The sequence below is a fragment of the Beta vulgaris genome, chromosome 7, assembly GCF_026745355.1.
Source record: "Beta vulgaris subsp. vulgaris cultivar EL10 chromosome 7, EL10.2, whole genome shotgun sequence".
NCBI classification, from domain to species: domain Eukaryota; kingdom Viridiplantae; phylum Streptophyta; class Magnoliopsida; order Caryophyllales; family Amaranthaceae; genus Beta; species Beta vulgaris.
The window spans coordinates 35,923,679-35,941,629 of NC_079208.1; the positions used below are offsets into that span (position 1 = coordinate 35,923,679).

Sequence of the window (17,951 nt, forward strand, 5' to 3'; positions counted from 1 at the left end):
TAAATGAACATCTAAAGGTAAAATAACATATACCTTTTAAATTTGAGAAAGGAATCTTTAGTTGCAAAATACTTATAAAGAAACAAATAACAATAATTTTTAAAAATTATAAACTCTAAAAATGATAAAACGAGTAGTTTAGCTATGAGGGTGAACCATACTCTACATGCACTCTTATTTGCACCCTTCCACACGGCAAGCTTAGCTAACTTTAGTAGTTTAGTTCTCCATCATTTAGACCACTAATTACTGAATTAAGAGAAAGTAGCTTACAAGATGCGTAGGTCTAAACAGAAAGTTTCTGGTAAATCGCCACAACAAACTAATAACACCAACATTTGGTGCTCATTATTTTTAGCAACCAAAGTGACACTATCTCTTATGCTTTCGCATATGCAAGTAAAAATGCAATACAGTTTGTGTAACATAATATTAAGCAGCAGCGTCTGCAGTTGAAGAAAGTTGTTGCACAATACACACTGTATCTCCTACCTGAATGACTTTGCCCTTATCCTTAGTAAAGGATTCCTTACAAACTAAGTGTTGTCCGACATAAACCTGCACCATAAACTCACCAAGTTATTTCATACACTCCTAGTCTACTACTGCGCTCTTTCAAGTTTCGTTCAACTTAGTCTACTAATCTACTTAGATAAGCATAAGTGCATAAGCAAATAAAGTCTGCTCGCGCACCTGTCCTTGAGGTTTTCTGTTAGGAAGCAAGATTCTATCTGATCTGAATCCCTTGAGAGTTTCTGTTGGCTCTGAACCAGCAATCCCTGTTTCTTGATTGATTGTAGGTATCTGTGCAGTAGCCACACCAGTGCACCACCAATAAAACAACAGAAAGAAGGTAGGGAAGAGGATAATCTGATAGGCTATATATAGTATTAGAATTTTGGTGAGATGAAGGACCCTATCTAGACCTCAAAATGATTTAAATTATTTCAAAGACCCAACATGCATTTCTTTTTTTTTTTTTTTTTTTTTCATTGGGCTCTTTCATTAACTTATATTATTGCTTGATAAAAAGAAAAGGGTTTCATGTGTTCCGATTCATTATTTATTTGAATTTTGATTCAAAAACAACATTAAAGTGTTTCAAAGAAGAGTTATCTTGAAATAAGTCAACCTTTGGCCTAGAACTTGGATGTCAAAATCTATATTGTATTTCTATTTATAATATTAGATTAGAACATTCTATTGAAATAATTCTATTAATACTAAAGAATATGTCTATATTATACAAAAATTTAAATATTAAAATAGAAATTCAAAAATATTTTTTTCAATATCAACCCTCACAGTTTCATTGGGAAAATTCACTCACCCAACTACACCAAGCAAGTTTTTAGTATTAGAACTATATGTTTGTTGTTCTGTTAATGTACACATTGAATAAAACAAGGTGCTATCTTATATTGTTAAGCTTGTTTTGTCATTTGAGTAAACAGCTTTCAATTTCTCATTCTATGATAGAAATATCTTTTACTATTCAATTTATTTTATCTTACCTTATTTTATGTTTTTTTTTTTCTGAAATTAGTGAAGATAAGTTGAACAGAACATCTTATTTATCTTATCTTATCTTATCTTATCTTATCTGATAACATCTTAACTAAGTTAAAATAGCCAAATAGGTTGAATAGAACACGACCTAAATCATACTACAACATCTGTTATGAATTGTTGTATCATGGCATCAACTGTTCTATTTCTAGCACCATTATGCCTTGATACTTTTATGCTATTGATATTCACTCCAAAGCCACTACAACCCTTTAGATCCCCTCATTTATGCACACATATTACGACAAGATATTGGTAGTCTTGATTCTTTCTACTTCCTCCGTTTCATATTACTCGCTATACTTTTTATTTACGGACTGTTATTCAATAATTTTTTTGTATATATATGAGCCACGAAGGCTATACAAAAAAATAAACAAGGGGAGGGGGGATTCGAACCTATGCCCTATCATCAACTACACCTCAATCTTAACCACTCACCCAACGCATCCTTACTTATTCAATAGTGAAAGTAAATGGAGAGGGTTTCTAATATATTCCATTGATTTTTTTTGGGTAATAACTACCTTTCATTTTGCAAGTTATTGGAATTACTACCTTTCAATTTTTTTTTCCAAATTAACTACCTTTGTTGTTTCAAAGGTTAGGTTATTGCTACCTTTGAACGGTTCTGTCAATTTTTCCATTTTATGGGTTTCACTTGAAGGATTTTATCCTCGATCAAGTGTAATAAACTAAATAATATTAGGATAAATTATGGAGATAATATATTCAAGAATATTAGGTGATCACAACGTTTTGCTAGAAGCTAATTGTGATTTATTGGACTAATATGATTGGGCCAACTTAGTATTATTGAGTCCTATGAGATCACACAAGTAATGACACTTGGATATTACCCAAATCCATTTGTGAAATGGGTTGGACGGTTTTATGATGGGTGGGAAGAGTTGTAACTTATGAGTTTATTAGGCTCATAATGTATGACATTATGAGGCAAAAATAAAGGCTTATGAAACACCTCTTTTGTAACCACCTTATATAATAATATAGGGGTTACAAAGGTGTACAGACTTTTACCTCTTCTAGCCAGTGAGAAAAATCTGATTTTTCTCTTAGTTTTCCTCACACCCATTTTCAGTTTTCACCTCTAAAAGTAAGAGAGTGTTTTTCTCTATTCCGTACTAGCATACGTGGTGATCCAAGTGTTGTTCGTAGACCAATACTAGAGGAACGACGATTGACGTTCTCATAAGATCTCACTTGGAAGTTATACTTGAGGATTCACACATCAAAGGTATATATAACTTATATATTATTTGATTCATGTTAGTTTATGCAATGATCTTGAGATAGATGTTCAAGTATGTGATACTTGGTTTTTCCGCGTTATGCATCTAAGTTCCTATAGTGGTATCAGTTAGCCTATTGCATAGATTAATATGATCATGTTGATGCATGTTTTACTTCATTTTTTTTAATTCGGCTTTATATATGAGTTTATTTGCATGATTAATATTGCGATATTAATTGATTGGAAACATAAAAATTGGATTTTTATGCATATATAAATATATATTATACTCAAAATTAAAATCTCACATCACAAAATATCAGATTTTGTGTGTTAGTTTATGTTTTTTTAAAAAACAAAAATAATATGAACCCTAATTTTTTCCCTAAATCAATTTGTTGTAACTTCCATTCAATTATGCACAAGGGTTGTTGGTAATTGAGCGGGAAGGGGAGTATCGCCGGAAAGTCGTCGGCGTGATGGCTGGCGCATCGCCGGACCGTGGCCAGTGTCGTGGTGGCGTGCGAGTCGCTTCTTGCGACTGGGCGACTGCTACTGCCAACGCAGGTTGCTGCTGCCCGCGCACTGTCGTGGCCGCCAGCACCGCCGGTGGTGACCGGCTTGTTGCGCGCGGTGGTGACTGGCCTGCTGCGCCGCGGTGGTGGGCTGCTGTTGAGGTGGCAGTTGTGCTTGGCACACTGCTGCCTTGGCAGTTTTTATTATTACTATTTTTTTTTTTGAGTATATTCCAATATTGCAAATTGATTAATTAATGGTGATTAATTTCATACTTAAGTCATAATTGAATTAAAATAATGAGCTTTAATTTTATTAGTTAATTATATGTGATAATTGACTAGTTAATTTTAAAGGGGTTACTAAAGAGTTATTAACTAATTTTATTATTATTTTTATGATGTTAATTACATGTTAGGTTGTTAGTATTAATATTTGATTAATTCTTCCATCACTAGTAGAATAAATGCTTATTGCTGCGGTGATATTGCTGCGGTTTTACCCATACGGAGCAATATATCACATAAAAAGAAAAGAAAAAATATAAAATAACCATATTGCTGCGGTTTCGGCCGAAAACCGCAACAATATGTTTTCAACAGAAATTTTTTTGACTATTTGACCAAACATATTGCTACGGTTTCCGGCGAAAACCGCAGCAATATTAAAATAATATTAAAAAAATATTATTTTTGACCTATTGTTGTGGTTCCTTCTAAAAACCACAATGATAGACTTTTAGAATTAATATAAAAGGACCAATCTAGGGTTTCACTCTCATCCATCAGTTTCAGGGCTCATAGCTCTCTCTCCTCTCATGTTTCACGGCTGATATCTCTCTCTCTCCTCACGGCTCATATCTCTCTCTCTCTCCTCACGACTCATCTCTCTCTCTCTCTCTCTCTCTCTCCTCACGACTCATCTCTATCTCTCCTCCTCTCATGTATCACGGCTCCTCTCATGTTTCAGGGCTCATCTTCTCCTGTTCGTCGCCTCATCTTCTCATGTTCGTCGCCTGAAACTGGGAAAGCAACACCCAACATGCCTGTCTGTCGCCTTTTTGTCTCAAACTTTCGCGTCGTCTTTCGTCGCCGCTCATCTCAGCCACACGCAACACCCTCTCATCCTCTCTCGTCGCATGTTCGTCGCCGCTCATCTCAGCCACCACAACACGCCAGCTCTTAAGATCTGTTTTAGATTTTTATTTCACTTTAAGATCTGTCTCGGTGGTCGCGGTGGTCGCACGACCACGACGACGCCTGAAATCTCGGTGGTCGAGCAAACGTTATTTTAACAACTACCAACTGCTAGTCTCGGTGGTCGACGCTTAAAATCCCGATGCTCGTCAGATTTGGGCGACTATCATTCCGATTAGATTTTTTTTTTCATTTTTTTCCCTTTTTTATCTTTTATAGTTAGGTTTTGTTTGGAAGTTTCTGATTTTTTGTTATTATTTTGATTTTTATTTTATTTTTTAGAATTGATATTATGTTGGAGGTTTTTATTTTTTTGTTATTTTTCTGCCATAATTTTTCTATTTTTTTGTTTTATTTTTCCAGTCATATTTTTTCCTTTTTTTTGTTAGTATGTTTTAGATTTTTTTGTATATTTAAGTTTCTATGTAATCACATCTTGAGAATTTTGACCCTTCTAGTTTGTATTGTTTGGTGTTTGTAATAAATTTTTATTTCTTGAATTTAATGTTAAAATACAAAAAAAAAAAAAAAAAAAAAAATTGGCTTACACCTGTACATATTGCTGCAGTTTTGGCTAGGAACTGCAGCAATATGCCTATTTTTTATTATTAAAATACAGCATATTGGTGGATTTTACCCAAAAACCGCAGCAATATGCTTTATGAATCTGATATAAAATAAATATATTGCTGCGGTTTTACCTAGAAACCGCAGCAATATGTTCAAATATTGCTGCGGTTTTAAACCGCAACAATATAATAATAACCTATTGTTGCCCCCTTAATTGATGCGCAACCAAAACCGCTTCAATAAGCATTTATTCTACTAGTGCATGCCTATTTATGTGGTTAGTAATCATGTTAAGTTTTTTTTTAATATGATTAAATTATATGCGGTGCCTACAATTGCTTTAATTTATCTTTAAGTTTAATATGATTAAATTTGTTAGATTAATATTTTAAAGCCTTTGTGAGACGAAATTCTAATATGATTAATTTTGTCTTAAGGTACCAACCATAGGATTTAATTGTGATTAAATCTTCATGGTATTTATGTTTTAAAGTTGTTAAAACATGATAATTTATTTTAATAGTTGATTAAAATGCATGTTTTATATATGATATTATGAATGCATGCGGTGACTAGTATGGCCCAAAACTTGGATAGAAAATACGATCTGCGTATCGTTAATGTATTTTTGTAATCTAAATACGATCTACGCATCGTTGGTATTTTTGTAATATTTTAGTTATAATTCCAAAAATATTTATTCAAGTATTAATAAGAAGAATGGTGATTCAATCTTATCCTATGAAGCACAAGGATGGAGATCCATGGTGATTCAACAAGGGAGCCTTAAAGAGTAGTCTTTAGGTTTAGGGGCCATACTAGGATCACATTTTATTTTATGCATTTAAATATTGCTTTTAAATGCTTTCTAAGTTTATTATGCTTGTGATTTAATTATTTAAATGTTCACTAGTAATTAAATCAACATAATAATTTACTTAGGTCCCTTAAATAAAATATTGGGTTTTTGCTATTCCAAATAAACACCTACTAAAACTTGATCGTTAGTAATAGGTTCTGCCAAAGCAGAGTGTTACTTTCAATCTTGGGCTAAGTAGAGTAAATTTCCGAAATTTGCAAGTTTAGTTTGGTTTGGCCCAACAAAATCATCAAAACGGTTTTGGATTTTGTAGCAAAGTTTTGGGTTTTGTGTTGGGGTGACAAGCTCTGTCTAGGATTAGGAAGGCTCTCCCCAACGTTGTGGGTAACTTCCTTACCTGGGAGCGTAATTACCTTAGCAATCACAAATTAACTAAGAGTTACAATTGTTGTAATTAGTAAAGGAGTTTACTTACCTTTTAAACTTGGTTTTAAGTTGAGGCCAAAGTCCACTTATAAATCATGTTTGATAGGATCTTAGAACCACTTGATTCAAAAGGGACACAAAATTGGTCAAGTGCATAGCTTTTATTTTAAAGTGTTTAAAATTTGTTAAAAGCTATTATGATAAACATACTTATACTTTTTGCATCTTCTATGTAGATATCATGTCTGGTAACAACAATAATTCACCTTTTAACTTACGTTCAATCCTTGAGAAGGATAAATTGAACGGGAACAACTTCCTTGATTGGGAAAGGAATCTAAGAATTGTTCTTAGGTCCGAAGGTCGAGAGGATGTTCTTGAAACCCCGATCCCAGTTTTAACTACTACCTCTACTGATGCTGAGAAAGAGGCCCATAAGGCCGTTGCAGAAAGGTCAGTAATTGTTACTTGCCTTATGCTAGCGGCTATGGAACCAAGCCTTCAAAAGAGGTTTGCAAGCTTGGATGCCTATAGCATTATCCGACAGTTGAAAACCATGTTTCAACAACAAGCTCGGATAGAGAGGTATGAAACTCACAAGGCTATTCTTGAGTGTTCGTTAGTTGAAGGCAAGCCGGTCGCCACTCATGTCTTCGAAATGATTGGTTATTTCGAAGCCATGGAGAGGTTGGGCTTTCCTTATAGCCAAGAGTTGGCTACTGACATCATTCTGCACTCACTTCATAAGGGGTTCAATACGTTTCGATTGAATTTCAATATGAAGGGGTGTCGAAAACCCTTGCTGAGTTCATGGGATGCTCATGACTGCCGAGCAAAACATCACTATTGCACCTAAGAAGGAAGTTCTTATGGTTCAAAAGGAAAAGGGTTTTAAGAAGGAATGGGCTGGCAAGAAAAAGCAAGATAAGGGCAAGCAAGTTGCCACTAAGACTGCTATTAAGCCACAGGCAAAGGCAAAGCCAAAGGTGGCCGCAAATGCCAAGTGCTTCTATTGTGATCAAATAGGTCATTGGAAGCGTAACTGCCCAAAGTACTTGAAGGATAAGAAGTCTGGGGCTTCTTCTTCAGGTATCTATGTCATTGACATTAATTTAGCAACCTCTACTTCTTGGGTATTTGATACCGGTTGTGTTTCTCACATTACTTCGAATGTGCAGGGACTAAGAAGGAGTAGAACCTTGGCTAAAGGAGAGGTGGAACTGCGAGTTGGAAATGGTGCAAGAGTTCGCCGTTGCAGTTGGGACTTATAGTCTACCTTTGCCTTCTGGATTAATATTAGAGCTTAATAATTGTTATTATGTTCCTGCTATTACCAAAAACATTATTTCTATTCCTGTTTTGGATAATGAAGGGTTTTCATTTACAATTGAGAAAGGTTGTTTCTCGTTTATTTGAATTCAATGTTTTATGCCACTGCTAAAGGTCTAATGGTCTATATTCCTAGACTTAGACAAAGATGTCCTTAACATAGACAGCAAAAACATAGATCAACGATACTAATCCTACTTACTTATGGCATTGTCGTTTAGGACACATAAACGCGAAACGCATTCAGAAGTTCATAAAGATGGACTTCTAACATCTTTTGACTTTGAGCCATTTGATGTGTGTGAATCATGTTTAATGGGTAAAATGACAAAGTCACCTTTTACTGGAAAGGGTGAAAGAGCCAGTGATCTATTGGGCCTAATACATACTGATGTATGTGGACCAATGAGCACAAAAGCTAGGGGAGGGTTTGGATACTTCATTACTTTTACGGACGATTTAAGTAGATATGGATATGTCTATTTAATGAAGCATAAGTCGGAATCATTTGAAAAGTTCAAAGAATTCCAGAATGAAGTCCAAAACCAGCTTGGCAAAACAATCAAAGCACTGCGATCCGATCGTGGTGGTGAATATTTGAGCCAAGAGTTTAGTGATCACTTGAAGAGTTGTGGAATTCTTTCACAACTCACTCCGCCTGGAACACCTCAGTTGAATGGTGTTTCCGAAAGGAGGAACGCAACTCTACTTGATATGGTTCGGTCTATGATGAGTTTTGATGATCTTCCAATATCCTTCTGGGGATATGATCTCGAAGCTGCTACTTTCACACTTAATAGAAATCCATCAAAGGCAGTAGAAAACACCATATGAGATATGGAGTGGAAAAGTTCCAAACTTGTCTTTTCTACGTATTTGGGGATGTGAGGTTTATGTAAAGCGTTTACTTTCAGATAAACTCGCCCCTAAATCAGATAAGTGTTTCTTTGTGGGTTATCCCAAGGAAACCAAGGGCTATTACTTCTACAATCGCACTGAGGGCAAAGTGTTTGTTGCTCGTCGTGGTGTCTTTTTGGAAAAAGATTTTATTTCCAAAAAGGCAAGTGGGAGTAATGTATTTCTCGAAGAAGTTCGAGAAGAGCAACAAATGGACATAGTTCATCCTATGTTAGAGACAATAACACAAGAGCCAGATGTTGGGCTAGAAGTAGTTCCTCCTTTGGAAGAATCTTCTCCCATAACTGACCAAGTGTTGGAGGACGTGCATCTCGTACATGAACCTCTACTTCCCACTCGAATCTAATTCGTGCGAAAATTCTCAAATTGTTGAGAAGAAAATTTCTCCTGTTGCAGCCCCTCGTAAGTCTAGTAGAACAAGAATACCAACCAAGAGGTTTGTTGATTTCTTGTTTTAGCAAAAATTCTGAGATAATGATTTTAGAATTTGAGGAACCTACTACTTACAAGCAAGCTTTGATGAGTGAAGACTCCGAAAAATGGCTTAAGCCATGAGGTCCGAAATGGCATCCATGTCTGAAAATCAAGTATGGGACTTGGTAGATTTGCCCGATGGGGTTACACCTATTGGTTGCAAATGGGTTTTCAAAGTGAAAACAGACAAGGATGGTAATATTCAGGTTTACAAAGCAAGGTTGGTTGCAAAAGGGTTCAAGCAAGTTCATGGTATAGACTATGACGAAACCTTTTCACCGGTAGCCATGCTTAAATCCGTTCGGATACTCCTAGCGATCGCCGCCTTTTGATTACGAGATTTGGCAAATGGATGTCAAAACCGCTTTCTTGAATGGGTTCTTGAAAGAGGATGTGTATATGACACAGCCGGAGGGTTTTGTGGATCCAGAAAATCCTAGGAGCGTATGTAAGCTTCAAAAATCCATTTATGGATTGAAGCAAGCATCCCGAGTTGGAATCTTCGTTTTGATGACGACTCAAACAGTTTGGTTTTCTAAAAACGGAGAAAGTCTTGTGTTTACAAGAAGGAAAGTGGGAGTAACATAGTCTTCTTGGTCTTGTATGTAGATGACATACTTCTCATAGGAAAGACATTCCCATGCTTGAGTCAGTCAAGGAATGGTTAAAAGTTTTTTTCTATGAAAGACCTTGGAAACGCTGAGTAACATTTTGGGGATCAAGATCTATAGGGATAGGTCTAAGAGGATGATCGGACTTAGCCAACGAACTTATATAGATAAGATCGTCACTAAGTTCAACATGGAAAACTCTAAGAGAGGCTTCCTACCCATGCAACATGGAGTGTCGCTTAGCAAGACTCAGTGTCCTTCTGGGCCTGATGAGATTAAGCGAATGAGTAATGTTCCTTATGCGTCAGCTATAGGGTCCATTATGTACTCCATGATTTGTACTCGCCCAGATGTTTCATATGCCTTGAGCATGTGTAGCAGATTCCAATCAAATCCAGGTGACGCACACTGGAGTGCAGCTAAGAATATCCTAAAGTACTTGAGAAGGACTAAGGATAATTTCTTAGTGTATGGAGGTGAAAGTAAGTTAATTGTTGAGGGTTACACAGATGCGAGCTTCCAAACTGACAAAGATGATTTCCGATCCCAATCTGGTTTCATCTTTTGTCTAAATGGAGGGGCAGTGAGCTGGAAAAGTTCAAAGCAAAGCACTGTTGCTGATTCTACAACAGAAGCTGAGTACATTGCTGCGCAGATGCAGCAAAGGAAGCCGTTTGGATGAAGAAGTTCATTCTGGAGCTAGGAGTAGTGCCTAGTGTTGGAGATGGTATTGTTTTACATTGTGATAACAATGGTGCCATAGCTCAGTCTAAGGAACCAAGATCACATCAAAGTGTAAACATGTACTTAGAAAGTTTCATCCTATTCGAGAAATCGTTGAGAGAAAGGATGTAATAGTTTGCAAGGTTCATACGGATAGCAATGTCGCTGATCCTTTGACTAAACCTTTCCCAGCCCAAGCATGAGAGTCATACTAGGGCTATAGGGCTTAAGCATATAGGAGAGTGGGTTTAATTGTGTACTATTTACTTTTAATTAGTTCACAGTTATAATTACTCGCTTTGATATGTTATGTTTATGTTTATCAATAAAAGTTTTGTTCTTATTTAATCTTGGTTTAGTATTAAATAAAACGTTCAAAGTATTTTATAACGTTTGATAGAATTGTCAAATACGTGATTTGACAAATGGAACTCTATCAGTGAACAGGAGTTATAATATACCTTAGTCCCTAGTTCGAATCATTAAGTTGAACGTAAATGATTCAGTTTCATGGACTAGATTGCAAGTTGATTGATAGCGCAGTTTCATGGGCTATAGGGACATGGAGATGTCTAGTCATTTGCATAGGCTTGTATAGTTGATACACGCTGGGCAGACCTAGTGGGAGTTCTCTAAAAGGTTTATGAGACTCTTATTAATATGTTTAGTGGATTCCTTTGACATGAGTATGACACTGTTCTTACTTAAGGATTAGTATGTTTCTTGACGCTGCAAAACGCGTGCCGTAAAAGGAGGTTATAAAAGCAGCGATCGGAACTGCTATGAATTGAGTGGGAGCTTTGGTCATACAAGATTGGATAAGTCCTCCTAAGAGTTAGGATTGGTGTCTTGGCCTCTTGAAGAGTGAGAACTGAAAATGCATGGCCGTGCTCAAATGGATTAAGAAGTTAATCATTTGTTTCGACAGTTCGAACTCAGATTTCAAGGAACGACTTGAATATTGGTATGATGAACATATGATGTTATCATATCATCAAGTTAGACATTAAGCGACTTAAGGAGTTTGAAGGTTACACACTTGTTCTTAGACAAGTGGGAGATTGAAGGATTTTGTCCTCGATCAAGTGTAATAAACTAAATAATATTAGGATAAGTTATGGAGATAATATATTCAATAATATTAGATGATCACAACGTTTTGCTAGAAGCTAATTGTGGTTTGTTGGACTAATATGATTAGGGCCAACTACTATATCATTGAGTCCTATGAGGTCACACAAGTAATGACACTTGGATATTTACCAAATCCATTTGTGAAATGGGTTGCGGGCTTTGATGATGGATGGGAAGAGTTGTAACTCATGAGTTTATTAGGCTCATAATGTATGACATTATGAGGCAAAATAAAGCCTCATGAAACACCTCTTTTGTAACCACCTTATATAATGATATGGGGTTACAAAGGTGTACATAACTTTACAACTTCTAGAGTGAAAAATCTGATTTTTCCCTTAGTCTTTTCACACTCATTTTCGCCTCACCTCAAAAGTAAGAGAGTGTTTTTCTCTCTTCCGTACTAGCATACGTGGTGATCCAAGTGTTGTTCGTGGACCAATACTAGAGGAACGACGCTTGACGTTCTAATAGATCTCCTTGAAGTTAGTACCTTGAGGATTCACGCATCAAAAGTATATATAATGTTATATATTATTTGATTCATGTTAGTTTATGCAATGATCTTGGGATAGATGTTCAAGTATGTGATACTTGGTTTTTCCGCATTATGCATCAAAGTTCCTACATCACTCCCTATATAATTGGTTTTCAAAAGCACGAAATTGACTCTCTCTTTACTCTTCACTCATCATCTTCATCCTTTAATACCATTGATTCCTCTCACCAACGTTCATCTCATTTCACAATGTCATTCTTTCTTTATCAAGTCACTACCATCTTCATCAAGACATCATTATCTCTATTATATAAGGGAAGGGGGAGCAATGGTGTCCTTTTTTGAAATGCCTATTTTGCCCCCCTTTCCTATACTAAATTACAAATTCACTTACAAATCAAAGGGGGCTTCAAACAAAAATACCAAAAATATAAATTATAACAATCACTCACAAGTCAACTAAAATCATAAAATTGCATAATTTACGTTATGCAAATTACTAAAATGAGGAAACTTTATAAAAACTTAAAAATTCACTTACAAACTACAACCTATAAAAAAATTGACTTGAAATCAAAGTGTCCACTTTCTTTACAATTTATGAAGTACTGTACTTAATTCAAAAATCAAGTAAAAAATTATAATATTAGAAATCATAAATAAATTCAATAAAATTTCTATTTTGTTCATAGAATTTAACTTTGAAAAGTAAAAAAAAAACAAAAAAGATGGTGAGAGACTTAAGTGACAGAAACTAAACCAATCAAATTTTGCAACTAAAAACAATCATACTTTGTATAGCTAATGTTCAAATTTTGACTCTCATGCTGAAGAAAATCGAGTTTCTGTTTAGAAAAAAATTCAAGCACGCATCGCGTGCAAAAAATTCTAGTAGACTACAAAAAGGAGGCAGGAACTATGGCATGCTTTGACCTGTACTGCATCCTCAAATTTTCTGTCTCGTGAGGCCCACCATTTGTGTTTTGTCTTTGAGATTTTCATAGAAGGATTGAGAGGAGGAACAAAAAAACCACTTATTAAGTCCCTTTAAACCAAAAAAAACTATTAATTAACCCACAAAATTTTATCAATTTTTGAGTGGAAGGTTCAAATTTTTGAAACACGAAGTACATCAATTTCCCCCAATTTTATGAACCCTAATTTCAAATTCGTAAAACATACCTTTAATTTGTGGCAGCAATCTTAATCAAAGCAAAATAGACCCCTTAGCTAACCCATCGTAGCAATGCATGTTCCTTTAATTGGCAAACCCTAACCCCAATTGAATTTTTGAAAGAGAATTTGGAAAGAATGAGGGAGATATTTAACATAACTTATAATTTGCTTCTAATTCAGTTAATTAAGGAATAAATCGAGAAGGAAAATAGAGAAAATTGTGAGGAAAACAATTAGTGGACCCCACAAGACACGGCAACCATTACAAAGGTAGCAACATTCTAACTTTTAAAACAACATAGGTAGTTAAATCTTAATTTTTTTTTGGAAAGATAGTTATTTCAATAAGTTGGTAAAATAAAGGTAGTTATTACCTAATTTCCTATACTTCATTTATAAGATATATTGAAAATTAATGAGTTATAATAACGTGGAACTATCCTTATTGGTCAATGTAAAACACAACCACTACACCGTACAACTTATAGAAGAATGTAATGGATCACCCACCAAATAAGTTTGTTCTTTAAAAAGAATAAAGCAATTACTATAGACTGACCAATACTATCTCGCAGATTAGATCCTATATACGGGAGTAGGATGTGCGTCATCAACCATGATACCAAAGACACATATAAATATAATGCAAGGTAAAGTAATACGGCTTAGAACAAAACAACATATTCCCTTTCCTTCATATCATAGCTTACCATTCTTAAAAGAACATGCACTAAAAGTCTAAAACATCATAGTAGTATAATAAAAAGAATATGCATCATGCTACTAGGTTTATTATCTATCTAAGCATTCTGACAGATGAATAAACAATCATATAATATACGTATGTCAGATATTTCATTGATTCATTAGGACAAAAATGGTTGAGACAAAAGCTTTTTACCTTGCACCTTGAACAAAGCTTGACGCCGTAAAATGTCAAGTCGTCAATTTTGATTTCCTTCCACAAGTCCTCAGAAAATGGTCCACAACCTTCAACGAGAATGCTGCAAGATCATATGCAAGACGGTGATGTAAGAGATTAATGTGATCTACCAAATCTAACAATTCTATGATTATGCAGTGATAAAGTACGAAGGAAAAAAAATTTCTTCTTCGTTTTCTTCTTTTCCAATCTAGGATCACATTGCTGATCCATCTATTCCAAACTATATAACCACTCAGCTATAGTCACAGCCACAGCCTCGACTTGTCAACAATATCCATATTAACAACACAATCAATATAATGAGTCCTAAAAGGCTAAAACCATACTCCCTCCATTTTTTTAGATGTAACATTGGACTTTTCACATTTGCCGAGGCACAACTTTGACCGACAATATCTCCAATTGTATAAAAGTAAAAATTATAAAAAATATATATTTGGAAAGTGTATACCGTGACGAATCAAACAAGATCCCACATAACTATATTTTTTCTTATGTATAAATAACAATTAGTGGTCAAAGTGTAATGGATGAATAGTGCACAAAGTCAATATGTTACATCTAAAAATAAACGGAGGGAGTATTTATTAGCAGCGATTTCATAAAAGAAAGAGTGAGATACGGGAAGAAAGACAGAGATATCATGTGAGCGTAAAATATTTTTCTAAAGTTCAAGTCCTGGAATTATCTACTGCAGAATTTCTGAACACCAGACAGTTTCTTAGTACTTGGGTCTGAAACGATTTATTGGTACTGGCTCCTTGAGAATTTTGTTCAATGCGTCTAGTGATCCCTGCACAAGACAAGCCCATGATTACCTTTCTTATTACCGGGCAAATTAACAAAAAAAGTTCATTACATCATGATGGTGGCTGGTTAATTGACCTGCGATATCAGCATGAATGGAAACTGATCAGAGAACATAGTTTTGTATCCATTAGCATAGTCTGGATCCGTTAGTCTAGTTTGTGATGCTGCATTCACAAATACTACCATATAAGCTGTCTGTCTCATGAATGAGAGATATGAACATCTTTTCTATAGCTTAAACAATTGAAGCCAAGCGGGCAATACCTGCATCAAATCGCACCATCCGACTCGTTTTACCAAGGTAATTAGAAAACCATTCAGCTGCTCGGGCTCCTTCATCTAATGCAGAGCCATTCCAATTCCATACTGACACATGCTCAACCATATCACAGGGCTTACTCAAAGGAACCTTCAACATATCCATACCAGGAGCTCTCACCACTGCAGGAATAAGAGTAGCAAATCCATACTTAGAACACCTCAAAATCAGTACACAATACAATGAAATCCGAAGGTGTGTAGACACCATTGAATTTAATCTGTTAAGCAGAATACAAAGCTTTACCCATGCATGAATCACTTGAAGGTTCCCAACTCTCAGAAAATGCTTCGTGAGGCAACTCGAGTTCAATCAGAGCAAGCTTTGGTTCAACCCTTTGAGTGATCATTCTCCCATTTGCATTGACAACCATCCATTGTCTGTCCCACCGAAATCCTGCATATTATGAGCTCAAAGAAACTGAATTTCATTCACACCTTCAACATTAAACAACCCGTACTTTTTCCAAAAGCGGTATTATCTTTATATATCAATTCAAATCACCAAATATGTACTCATATATTGAATAAAATGAGATTATTTCAGGACAAGATTCTTAATTTTGATTAAATACTCATCAGCAAGCAGCATGGTCCCTGTTCAGTATGTAACAGAACATTATCCCTTGCTTACTTCTTACCTTTCATAGTCTTGTTACTACAGCACAATCTTTCTGTGTCACTGCGTCGCTGGCTTTTTAGTAGTTATACAATTTGAAATTGATTACACATACCTTGAAATCCCCACATGAATATCATTTGTAGCAAAGTATTATTTATATTTGTTAATAAGTGACAAACAATCAACTAATTTTTGTAAAATTTTTTATTCATACTGTTAAACTATCTATAAAAAAGCTAAATTCTCCAATAAAAATGGATGTCCAAGTCTATCATAAAGTTGATATAAGAAAAATTCCAATTTTTAATTGTGGTTCTCAACTACTTGATAAACAATCCAATGAAGATCCTCATGAAGTTAATGATCAAAATTGACAGGAAATTACCAGTAGGAGAGACGGGTGCTTGAGCAACTGAAATCCCTCGACAAGATTTGATTGGATACACAAAGATTGTTTTCACTCTTGCACTTGCTTCTCCCATTCTTTTGGGTCGATTATCTTTTTCTCCCACTTCTTCTCTGATTTCTTCACCCACTTTTCATTGTCAGCTTGTTTTTATATTATGAACAAATTAAAAAGGAATGTGGACAACCGTGAATTGTACGCATTGTATAATATAGGCTTTTTTTAGAAGGTAACTAATAAAAGTTATAAAACACAGTTTTGTAGCAAGAACTTAATAAAATTATTTTTGTTTAGAAAACACCTATTAAAATATTTATGATTGTTAATAACAACTATTTTATAAATTTCAAGTCAAAATAACAAATTTCGGCATTGATTTTTTTTTTTAACTCCAATCGACTCTTTCAATTGTTTCTTTCTATATTACAGTTGTTGGTGCAAATTCAGTTGGATGACTTTGCAAACAAGTCAATGCACACCCAATAATTAGATACTGAATGTCACGGGAGTATTAGTCCCTAGGGGTTACCGGTTTTAATTTGATAAAACCTTGCTAACGTACTATCTTATAGCTTAATATAATTAAACTATAACGCCTAATAAATTCAGGCGACGAGTATTAAATAAGATAATCAATGCAATAATTAATCTATTAATCAAAGCTGAATATTCCCACTTATAACACACATAAGGATAAACCAGGTTGGACAATTAAAGGACAAACATGAAGGTGAATACCTCCATGGATTTCGACTCGAATTGGAGATTGAACAAACTTTGGAACTCAGTACATACTCTAGTTCTAGACTATTGGTTAACTATAACCCCATACGGGGGTTCGCTAATCTAGGAAAAGCTACGCTAGTAGAAAGTAAATTGCACGTTTTGTTGTGTATGTGTTTGTTGTTGTGCTTCTGATGTTCCTTCTTGTATTTATATTACTAAGGCAAGTATAACTTCCTTACTCTTTGGAGGAAAGTGATTTGAATAATTTATGGTTCAAATCTCAATTGCCATTTTCTGGCGCCATGATAATCATGTCCTCTTGCCCACGTTCTTGCATGCCTTTGTGATCAGATTAACTTCCATCCACATCTTCGTCTTTGGCGTTGCTTGATCTTCAACTGCTATCTCTTGATTATTCTCATGAGTTGGGCCTTCCCTTATTTATTATTTATTATTTATTATTCATTATTCATTATTCATTATTCATTATTCATTATTCATTATTCATTATTCATTATTCATTATTCATTATTCATTATTCATTATTCATTATTTATTATTTATTATTTACTCCATCCGTTTCCTAAAGATCTTCCCTCTTTCCGTTTAAGTGTGTTTCCAAAAGATCTTCCCTCTTTTACTTTATTCTTTATTTGGAATTTTTTTTTCCCTTTTTACCTTCTCATGTCCCTACCATATGGTCCACCATTACATTATTAATTCAATTTTACTCCTTTTCTCTCTCTTTTATTTTAACCCCTTTTTATTTGTTTATTTATCTTAACATCTTTCGCTTTCCTACTTTACCCACCCCATACCCCACACAAATGAATCCTCCTTAGTATATGTAGGAACAATAATAAGGAAGATCTTTAGGAAACGGAGGTAGTATTATTTATTATTTCTT

General features: G+C 34.9%; 1 protein-coding gene across 1 annotated transcript; it reads right to left on the reverse strand.

The window, feature by feature from the left end:
• LOC104899219 (uncharacterized) lies at positions 1–16,489 on the reverse strand. The gene is made up of 8 exons (XM_010686372.4): positions 16,298–16,489; positions 15,538–15,687; positions 15,237–15,413; positions 15,048–15,136; positions 14,891–14,955; positions 14,118–14,220; positions 694–804; positions 1–558 (listed from the first exon to the last, which is right to left on the reverse strand). Exons 1-8 carry the CDS (start codon positions 16,392–16,394, stop codon positions 433–435), a joined length of 918 nt encoding a protein of 305 aa, XP_010684674.2. The 5' UTR covers positions 16,395–16,489; the 3' UTR covers positions 1–432.
• Positions 16,490–17,951: the final 1,462 nt, after the last annotated feature.